The following is an 11,183-nucleotide window of genomic DNA, read 5'->3' as shown; positions in this document are numbered from 1 at the left end:
AAGGGTGTGGGAGGAAGGTGATCAGACAGGGGGCACCAGTGTGTGCTCACATATGTGCATGTGGCTGCCAGGCAGCATGGAGAGTAGCTCCTCGCAGGTAAGTCTATTGAGGCGGGTATACACAACACTTTATGGAGGGGCACAGATGACATGTTAGAGAGGCATGGGGGGGGTGCTATATGCACCCACAGTATACACATTGCTGCAGCCTAGCTAGACTGGTACGAGCAGGCACCGCTTTCACAGCCCAGCAGGCAGAAGCCCAGAGCAGGGCAGCAAAACTCAATGCTGCCATTGGCAGGACCCCTGCACCAGCTGCACTGCCACCAGCATGAGGAGTAATGGATGGCATAGGCCACTCTGCCCTCACCTCCTCCCACTGCCAGCCACTTGTATGCCAGGTGCAGCTCTATCCCAACACCATGACCCAGCTGCCACTGCCACTGCCCTCAGGCTTCAGCTCTACCCTAGAGGGGAGTGGTGGCAGCACCTGGGCCATGGTGGCAAAGTAGAGCTGTGGCCCAATGCCTGAAAAGCTGGAGGCAGGAGGAAGTGAGAACAGCACAGTCCCACCACTGCCCATTACTCCTTGCATTGCTGTTGGCGTGGCTGGTGCTGGGGTCCCAGCAGTGGTGGTGGCAGCAATGAATCTCACCACCAGGGGGAGAGGCAGTGGGTTGGGAATGAGTGGCACCTACAGGGCTGAAGGGAGTGGGGCGCTGTGGGTTAAGAGTGAGAGGAACTGGTAGGACCAAGGGGCTACTTAAACTATTTACTAGGTCAGGACTGGCCATTAATATTTACAGATACATCTTGGTACAAAAAAGGTTGAGAACCACTTGTGTACATGGATGCTTTAGAAATAGGATGATGCAATGGACCCTATTTTTACCAATGTAATTCTATAGACCCAAATTCTGCTCCAGGTCCTTTGACCTGCACACTCCTTGTTTGCAGGTCTGATCAAACCTGGCAGGGCCACAGCAGTTTATTCTCCACTCCCACCTCTCAGCCTATCCTGTAGGAACACTACAACCCGAGAAAGCCTAGGTGATGTACTTTTACATAGAAATGTAATATATTTCAAGTGCTAGGTTGAGTTTCACTAGATTTTGCAGATATTTACTTCTCATAGGGCATGTATAGACAAAATAAGGGGCATGTATGCACAACACTTTAAAGCAGGTTAAATGCTTTTGCATCGTTTTAATGGTGTTGGTGTTTGCTTGCGTCCACAGTGTATTGAGCATTAATTCCAGCTCCTGTAGCACATTCAGCAGCCTACTGCACCTTAAATTACGTTGGAGTGCAGCAAACTAAAACACCTCTGAGAAGTTTTAATTTGCTGCCCATAGCCACGGAGCGAAGCACCAGGCTCAGTGAGGCTCAGGAGCTGTGCAGGCAGCCTGGCAGCAGCCTGGGAAGGCAAGTTCTTTGTTTTTCCCTCTGGAGCTTGCCTGCCTGCATGAGCTCCTTCCCTTCGTGGCTGCAGTGCTCCCCAGGACTGCCTGAGCCAGGTTTCTGTGGACAAGTGCCATGGTGGGGGGGGGGTGCCACTGCTGTGGAGCAAAGCACCAACTCCCCCTCCCCTACCCTCCCACAGCCCAGGGACCGCTTCACCCACTGGAGAGGAAGGTGAGGCATGGATGTACATGACACGGGGGTTTACTTCACCTAAATTGAAGTGGTATTAAAAACCCACCACTTCAATTTAGGGCCCCCATCTCATCTACACATGCCCATACATACCAACTGCAACTCCATTCTGCCTGTCTGACCTCTATAATTTCTAAGTTCCCCATAGCCAATATCCACATGTGCTCGGGAACAACTGTAACCATGAACTGTGGATAACCAAGAGTCCATTTTAAATTCAGTTTCCTATAGTCTAACTGGCCTCTAAAAAATTAGCACCCTCCACCAGAAACATTTACCTATATAGTAATAAGGCTGTAATTCTTTTTTTAGTGTTTGCTTTATTTCTAGGCTATGAAAATCCAGACTTCTATACTACAATGAAAGTGCATGTTCACCTATAGATCACAGGCTCAACAGGGGCTCGGGTGGCATGGCTGGTAAGGTGAATGGTTGACAGCTCAGAGGTTGCAAACTTTGAGGCCAAAGCAGTAGCATTCACTGGATGGCTCAGTCAGATTCCAACAAATCTGTGAATTCTGCTAAATACCTTGTGACAAGGACATGAAAAGAGCAAGGACTGAATCACCAAACTGGCATATTTTGTATTAGTGGGAATTAGTCCTGTAAGTAAAAAGGCTTTCAATGAAGAGAGTGCCCAGATACTAATTTACCAACAAGCATGTATCAGACCCAGGCTGTCCAGCTCCTTAAGGAGCTGGGGCTGAGTGCCTCCCACCTTGACCTCGGCACCACGGACTGTCCTTCTGCTCCCCCTACCCGCTAGGCCTGTGAGAATAGGCAACTATTTGATTCAGATTCAGATTCGGCTGATTTGGATTCAGCCGATTCAATTCTGAGATCTGAATCGCTTTCCTGATTCGATTTGGCTGATAAACCAGAGCGGGGTGAAAATTGCATGGGTGGTAGCTCTTGCTGAGCCCACAAAGCATGCCATGCTTCAAGAAGATAGGTGCAGGGGTTTCTGGGAAGCTGCACCTCAAACTGCTAACAAGCAAAACTCACGACATAGGTGACACTGTGTATGTGTTAAGGCACAACGGGGTGAAAACTGCAGGGGTGGTAGCCCCTGCTGTGGCCCCAAAGCTTGCCAGCTGTCAAGAAGATAGGTGCAGGGTGAGTCTGGGCTCTGAGGCCTTGCACCTCTGGCCACAGGCAGACAAAACTCATGAGATAAGTGCTTGTGGGACTGTGTGTGTGTCCAGGTGCATCCTTCCTGGCGTTGAGGCCTCTGCACAACATGGAAGTATGCCCCAATGAGGCCTCCTCCTCCCCTACCGCCTTGGCCTGATCCACCACTGTAAACAACCGCAGGTTAAAATAACTTAGCTGGCTCAACACCAATAGCACCAGCAGCATCAAAGGTACCGGACAGAATTGTCAGAGCCTTTCTTTTTATAAAGGAATTGACAGCAAGAAGTAAAGACGTTGTGTTGGATATATGTTACTCATGGTGTGTGGCGGCTTATCGTGTTTTTATGTTTATATGTTTATTATGAAAAAAATGAAATAGTTAGAAAAATATATCTTAGGAGCTTTTGGGTTCAAAAACCTTTTGTCAGGCTGAGGTTGGTGTGTCTCCTGGTCCTGGATGGAAGGAATAGTAAAGAAGACAGAGGCTGGCCTGGCATGCAATGCAGGCAAGAAAGCCAGTTAGTGAAAATGGAAACGGAGGTGTTGGGGGTGAGGGACACGCTGGGGTGGAGGGTGGCGGGGGAAAGGGGGAAGTAGCAGCGCAGGTAAAAGTGCAGTGGTACCTGGGGAATCAGAAGTCCGAGTTTTGCCTGCCTGTAGCCAGAAGTGCAGGGCCCCAGAACCCACACTTTCCCTGCAGTTTTCATGCCTGTTTGCCTTAACACACACATAGTGTCATCTATGTCACGAGTTTTGCTTGTGAGCAGTTTGAGGTGCAGTTTCCCAGAAACCCCTCCACCAATCCCTTGAAACTTGGCATACTTTTTTGCCTCAGCAAGAGCTACCAATCCTGCAATTTTCACCCCACTATGGCTTAATATACGCACGTGACAAGTTTTGCTTCCAGGATTTAAGGTGCAGTTTCCCAGAAACCCCTGCACCTATCAACTTGAAACTTGGCCGGCATCATGCCCTCAGCAGAGGTTACAATCCTTGCAAGTTTCATCTGAATCAACAAAAACCAACAAAGTTATAGATATTTAATTGATTCCCCATTAAACCATATAGCTGAATTGCTGAATCTTTTCCAAATCAATTTGGAAAACATAAACCTTCTAGTGATTCAATTTGGATTCATAGATTCAGCCCCTGAATCATCCAAATCATCTCTGAATCTGAATCATGATCCGAAACTTTGCATAGCTCTACTACCCGCCGAGGACAGGGGCAGGAAGCAGAAGCCACAGACCGCAGAGGGAGCATGGAGGCCCCGTCTGCTACTGTAATCAGAGTTGTCAGTAAGTGGCTATTGGCTGAGGGCTCAGGAACTGCAAAAGAACCCCTTGTAGGCCAAATGCATCCCATGAGCCACAAGTTGGCCAGCCCCATTGTAGAAATTTTCACATCATCTCTTAGATCTGCCACCATTTTCTAGTCATGGAGTCTGAACTGCTACCAGTACTCACAATCCCACCCTTCCAGCCTTTTCCAGGTGTAGCTGCTCTCTGCTCACTAAGCTGCATAGCTCTCCATGATTCACATGCACCAGACACTGCCAGTCGCACTCCAATTCCTGCCATCACCAACCTCCTGCCCAAAGGGTCCTTGTCACCCTTCCTATTTCTGTACTTACAGGTGATGCATAGCAAGGCAGCATGGCAGAACCTGCAAGAAGAAAACCAAAGTACTGCTGAAGAATTCATCCTGCTGGGAGTGTCTGATCAACCACAGTTGGAGCTGCTGCTGTTTGTGCTCATTTTAATCAGCTACATGATGACGCTGGTTGGGAATGTCACCATCATTGTCGTCTCCCGGCTGGACCCCCATCTCCGCACACCCATGTACTTCTTCCTCAGCAACCTCTCCTTCCTCGACATCTGCTACACCACCAGTGTTGGCCCCCAGATGCTGGTGAACTTTCGTAGTATGCGCAGGTCCATCTCCTGGGGCAGCTGCGTGGCCCAGCTCTACATCTCCCTTGGACTGGGTTCCACTGAGTGCTTCCTGCTGGCAGTCATGGCCTTCGATCGCTACGCCGCTGTCTGCCGGCCCCTGCACTACTCAACAATTATGAGCCAAAACCTCTGCCTGCTCATGGCTGCTGGATCCTGGTTCGGTGGTCTGGTCAATTCACTGGCACAGACAGTGCTAACTATGCAGCTGCCCCGGTGTGGCCAGAACCACATTGATCACATCTTCTGCGAGGTGCCTGCCCTGCTCAAGTTGGCCTGCACTGACACTTCCTTCAATGAGGCAGAGCTGCTTTCCGTCAGTGTGATCTTCCTGGTGGTGCCTGTGAGCCTGATCCTTATCTCCTACGGCTACATTGGTGCTGCCGTGGTGAGGATCCGCTCGGCTGAGGGCAGGCGCAAGGCCTTCAGCACCTGCACCTCCCACCTGGCTGTGGTGTCTCTCTTCTATGGCCCTGGCATCTACACATACCTGCAGCCTCCCTCCAAGGGTCAGGGCAAGATAGTCTCCCTGTTCTACACCATGGTCACCCCCATGCTGAACCCCCTGATCTACACACTGAGGAACAAGGAGGTACACGGGGCCCTGAGGAGGCTGCTTCGGAGAAAGCCAGGCCTTACAGGTTGGGGTTAGTCCATTGACCTGGAACCCTTTGTTCCCCATGCCTCCTGGAGCATTTCCCTTCCTTCTGCTTTTAGTCCCAAAATATCCCATTTTGGGACTAAGTGGAACTAGAGGCAATATAGGCTGTCTGTCTCTTTTTCCCATCCCATTTCTGTTCTTTTGGAGGACTAGGGACTAGGGACTCCCTCATCACCAAATAAAGAGGCAACAAACCAGTTTCTCATTGGTTCTGTAACTGCTCTACCTTCAAAACATATCTAAAAATCAATGGAAAGATTTTTTCTCATTTCAAGAGGCACTGCAGTGGTCCCATAAACATACATGCACACGTCTGATGATTCAAGGTGGCCAAAAAGAAAGAGTACCCAGGTCATACTGAAAATCAAATATTCACAACATTGAGTTTGGCAAAAATCGAGACTTAAATATATTGTAACTTTTGCAGTCTTTGCTTTTTGCTTTCTAAGCCCTCATACCAGAGTGGGTTTTTTAAATTCAGACTCTACTCCACATCCCCAAAGAGTAAAAATATGCTTGTTTATTCACAATTGCCAAAACTGTCTCATAATCATGATAGCGTAACATGATTTTGTAGGCACAAAGGTCCAGGAATTATGCAAGAGGCATGGAAACTTTTATGCTTTCATCTTGTATTGGTCCATCTGCATGACTAGAATAAATTTAGACACACTTTTGAATGCAAGACCTAATGAACATCCTGCACTGAAAATCTTGTCTTATTGTCTTCCAAACAGGCAACTGGTCCAATAAGACAGAGGTTAGCAACCCGCGGGACTGCACATACATCCGTGCACATACTTCAGATATAGTTGCAGCAATAGCTGCTCAGTATCAGCACAGGGTGGCCAACCCTGGCTTATTGAGTAGACAATGATGTTAGAAGATAGCAGCTTGGAGAAAGAGCTTGGAGATAGCAGCTTAGAGACAGCAGCTTCGAGTGGGGTGAACAGACGCATCCGTGCTCTGACGAAACAGTAGTAGAGAGAGAGACTCACCCAACTTGGCATTTTTAAAGTGTTCTTTTATAGGGATGGGCATCCTTTGTTTCAGTACTTTGGGGGTTTTCCATATATATCACCACAAAGTGCCCAGGTGATACTGAAAAACAAGTATTCACAATACTGAGGTCTGCAAAAATCATGGGACTTAAATAAATTGTAACTTTTGCAGTGTGTTGCTTTGCTCCCCCAGTCTCAGGGAGGGACAGCCTCCCTCATGCCTCACCACACCCCTGTCCTCTAGTTCACAACGTCCCTCCTGGCTCCTTACTTCTTCTTGCCCTGTTCCTGCATCCATTCCCTGGGTCCTGAGCCCTCAGATCCCCTGCTGTTCCCTGCTTACCCATGGTAGAATCATGGTGGTCGCCCTTCATAGATTTCATAGACATTAGGGGCGTATCCATACATGCAAGTATGTGCACTTGCAGCAGCTCAAATAGAAGTGGTGCAAATTTGAGCAGGGGCTTTTTGCCTCAGTGCACATGCCTGGACATGCACTTCGGTGTGGGGCAAATTGTGCCACCTGGGGCAAAATAACCCTTCCTGGCTCCTCCTAGATCTGCAGCCAGGGAGAGCTAGAGCCTGGGGCTAGTACCTGTGCTGTCCTCAGCAGTATAAAAAGCTGCCCTGTCCTGGCCCGAGCAATACAAAAAGCTGCCCTGTCAAGTAGCTCAGGGCTACTCACTCTCAGGAGCTCCTGGCGTTACTCAAATTGCCAATTGCCCAAATCAAAAGCAAGACCTTATACAGGGAGATAAGACAGAGTGCCGTGTTTATTGATTACATGAATTAGACATGGAAGTTTGGACACACCATTCATACAAACACACACAAATTATTATGCACATCATTACACACAGACACACTTATACACAAAACAACCATTCCATCTGCGCACATACATCAGATATTGTTAGCAGAAATACCTGCTCAGTATCAGCACAGGGTGGCCAACCCTGGCTTATTGAGTAGACAATGATGTTAGAAGATAGCAGCTTAGAGAAAGAGCTTGGAGATAGCAGCGTGGAGACAGAAGCTTGGAGTGGGGTGAACAGACGCTTCCGTGCTCTGATGAAACAGCAGTAGAGAGAGAGACTCACCCAACTTGGCATTTTTAAAGTGTTTTTTTATAGGGATGGGCATCCTTTGTTTCAGTACTTTGGGGGTTTTCCATACCTAGCTTCTGTTTTTGCAGTTCTTCTTTTGTCTTCAGCTTATCTCAGCCTTGTAGTGTTCTTGCAGCCCATCTGGCAGGATGGGTACATTCCTTCTTCTCGTTATCTTCTTTGTGCCCTAGGCCTAAAAGGGATTCTTCAGCCATTCATTAATTAGTTTACTGACCGGTAACTTACATTTGGTGCCTTGCTGCAGATGTAAACAGTTAAATCTTTTTCTCCCGTCTCTATACCATTCTCTCACCATTCACCCTTTTACACACACTCATACATAAAGGCTATGCAGAATTCATTCACTTATGTCAAGCAGAAGGATACAAAATGGAGTTTACAAGTTGCTTACACAACAAGACTAATATGGCTACATCTCACTATTATTACACTCTATGTTAACATCAGCTACATTAGTTCAGTTCCTGCTACGTTGGGGCCCAGCCAATCGCTACCTGGGGACACTTCCCCGTGTGCCAGCTGGACTGCTAAAGCAGCCCTGAAAGTTCCCTGAACTGTTTAGCCACTGCAGCAGTATGGCAGTGGGGGCTGCTGCCTGGCTGTGACCTGCTGCCACCTGCCAGACCCAGATGGAGACTGCACAGCCAGTAGAGGCATCTGCCCCTCTGGGTCAGCTGCTAGTGGGCTGTGGCTGCAGAGTTTGCCTTTGTGTGGCACTACTGCCATGTGTGCCCTCTGCCCAGCCATCTGGGCAGCTATCACGTAGAAGATGTTCCAGGTGTGGTGGCCTGCTTTGACCTGTCAAAGCATGTCGTCCTGGCCCCAGCTGGCTAGGAGGTCAGCAACCTCCAGCTGGGACCAAGGTGCCAGCTCTGAGTAGGCAGGGTCCTGCCACTGGCCTCACTAGCAGGAATTCTGGTGTTCCCTATTTGAAAACTGAAAAATCCTTAATAAAAAAATCCCAAAGTGACTCTGTAAAACACCCATGTTCCTCCACAATTAATACAAAAGACCACTATATATATATATTCCGACCCTAGAAACTATGAAACTATGAAACTATACACACACACACACACACACAGAATCAGTTGGGCAATGTTTTATTGATATATCTACAGTGTTAAAGCAATTTGGAAGCTTAACAGTGTCTCTATCATCATAATAAAGTGAATTCTAAATACCTATATGTTTTGCTGCCCCCCCCACGGGGGCTACAGACCCCCCTACAGGGGTTATATCCCCCCACCCCACAGGGGCCACAGAACCACCCCACAGGGGTGAAATGGCTCCTGCAGGGGCTACCACACCCACCCCTGCAGGGCACACATGCCCCACCCCCATTTCCTCCCACAGCTCCCTGGATTGCTGCCCTGCCTGGCCACATTCCCCACCAGCTCCTGCAGGCCCCCCCCAGTAGCTGCCCCACTCAGCCCCACCCCCCCTGCTCCCCCAGACCACACAAAGGCTGCCCTGCCAGGCCCCATCTCCCACTTGCACCCCTAGCCCCCCACTGGATGCTCCCCCTCCCAGTCTCCAGCACTTAAAAAAAAAGAAAAAAGAAAGCTTCTAGCTACTATAATAGCAGGGGCTCTAGGGGCTCTGGGGCCTTCTGGCAGAGCCCACCCTCCCCCCACCATGCAGCAGGGGCAGTGGGGCCTGGGCTGGGGCTGCTGGGCCTGTCACCTGGCCCCACACTGGGCAGGGGGGCCCCAGCGATCCCGATGGCAGCTGGAACTGCCAGTGAGTGCCGGGGGGCGGGGGGGGGTGTTTGTTTTTGTTAATTGCTTGGATGCTGGGGTGGGTGGGGCAGGGCTTCAGGGCTGGGGGGCAGGCAGGGAAGAGATCGGTGTGGGGGAGGATTGGGGGGCAGGCAAGGGATGAGGCCAGGCAGGGCAGGGATCAGGGGTGTTCAGGGAGCTGGGGGGGATGGGGCCAGGTGGGGCAGGGACCCGGCGGCTAGGGGAGCAGGTGGAGCCGGCGGGGGCCCCCCCATGGTCCCCTCCCCCTCCTCTAGCCCCCCCCTTAACTAGCAGCACTGGCACCGGTGTCCAGGTCCCTGCAGCTGCCCTGCCCTGGTGGGGAAGGCAGCATGCTTTAGCACCAGGGTGAGGGCCAACCATAGAGATGCTCTGGCAGCCAGAGCATCTCTGTGGAGGACCCAGCCTCTGGTTGCCCTGCCCCTTTTTTTCTCTGTGGGATTTTTTTGACCCCTGGGTCTTGTTTTGCCCCTGCACTGCAAATTTGCAGTGCAGGGAACTTTTTCTCATTCCTGCACATGCCCCTTGCAGTGTCTCAGATGAGTTTGAGACTGCAAGAAGCACATGCCCAGGGCTGGAAAGGACTTCAGAGATCATCAGTCCAGCCCCCTGCCCCAGGAGCAGGAAGTCAGCTACAGTCAAAGGATCCCACCAAGATAAATGTTCAAACATCTCTTAAAAGAGCCCAGACTAAGTGCTTGCACCATCTCAGGAGGGAGTCTATTCCAGGCCCTGGGGACTCGGACAGTAAAGAAGTTTTTCCTTATATACAGCCTAAAACGATCTTGGAGGAGTTGGGACTGTTGGACTTTGCCATCCCTTGGGGCGCTCTGGTGAGCAGGCATTCCCCCAGCTCCTGATGCACAGCCCTGATGTACTTATAAGCTGCCATCAGGTCACCCCTGAGCCTGCACTTTTCCAGACTGAAGAGTCCCATGGCTTTCAGCCTGTCTTCATGAGGCCTGTTTTCTTGTCCTCTGATCATGCACGTGGCTCTCCTCTGGACTCTCTCAAGCTTCTCGACATCCTTCTTGAATTGTGGAGCCCAGAATTGATGCAGTACTCCAGCTGTGGCCTCACCAAGGCCAAGTACAGCAGGAGGATGACATCCTGAGTTTTACTTGAGAAGCATCTATGGGTGCAAGCCAGAGTTTGGTTTGCTTTACCAGCTACGACATCAAATTAATGGCTTATGTTCATTTTGTGGTCAATCGTGACCCCCAAGTCTCTTTCGGCCATGGCGGTAGCAAGTGTAGCACTGCTGAGCCTATCAGCGTGCTGCAGGGTTTTTTTTCTTAAGGTGGAGTACCTTAAATTTGTTGGTATTGAATGTCATCAGGTTTGTATCCGCCCACTTTTTAAGCCTATGCAAGTCAGTCTGGATCACCTGCCTATCCTCAGGTATGGATGCTCTACCCCAAAATTGGTTGGCACCGGGGGAATCCGAGGCAGGAATCAACACCTGTGACTTCAGTGGGATCACTCCCTTTAAAGGAAGAGGATAATTCCCCCTACTTATTTTGGGAGGGAGAAACTGGCTCAGTCGTGCGACACATGAGGCAATATCACCAATTTCCTCCCAAAGGGTGACACTGGATCAAGATTTGGATGAATGAAGAAAGACACCTGGGGCAGCATGATTCATTTGTGTGCAGCAGCATTCCCTAATTCATATATGAACTACTGACTCATGTGGATGAGTAAGTAACTCCTCCTAAAAGCAGAAGACACCAAACCTGTCCACCAGGTATGTCACTCCAGCTGTGGGGGTCCTAACTGCACACGGGACTAGAAGGATGCTGGCCACACCCAGCTAGGGCAATTCTACATTCCCGTTCATTTCTCCAGACCTGCCTCCTCTCCTATGCCTTGAACTCGTATTCAGTTGGGTT

The 11,183-nt window shown here is 49.9% G+C and overlaps 1 protein-coding gene across 1 annotated transcript; it reads left to right on the top strand.

Annotated features, from left to right (window-relative positions):
• The first annotated feature begins 4,428 nt into the window (after positions 1-4,428).
• On the top strand, positions 4,429-5,394 carry LOC149852786 (olfactory receptor 2B8-like). The gene has a single exon (XM_090028419.1). It carries the CDS (start codon positions 4,429-4,431, stop codon positions 5,392-5,394), a length of 966 nt encoding a protein of 321 aa, XP_089884545.1.
• Positions 5,395-11,183: the final 5,789 nt, after the last annotated feature.

Source organism: Crocodylus siamensis, chromosome 15 (assembly GCF_052110815.1).
Source record: "Crocodylus siamensis isolate JL-2025a chromosome 15, ASM5211081v1, whole genome shotgun sequence".
In the NCBI taxonomy this organism is placed as follows: Eukaryota; Metazoa; Chordata; order Crocodylia; family Crocodylidae; genus Crocodylus; species Crocodylus siamensis.
This window is presented reverse-complemented; position numbering and strand designations above follow the sequence as displayed.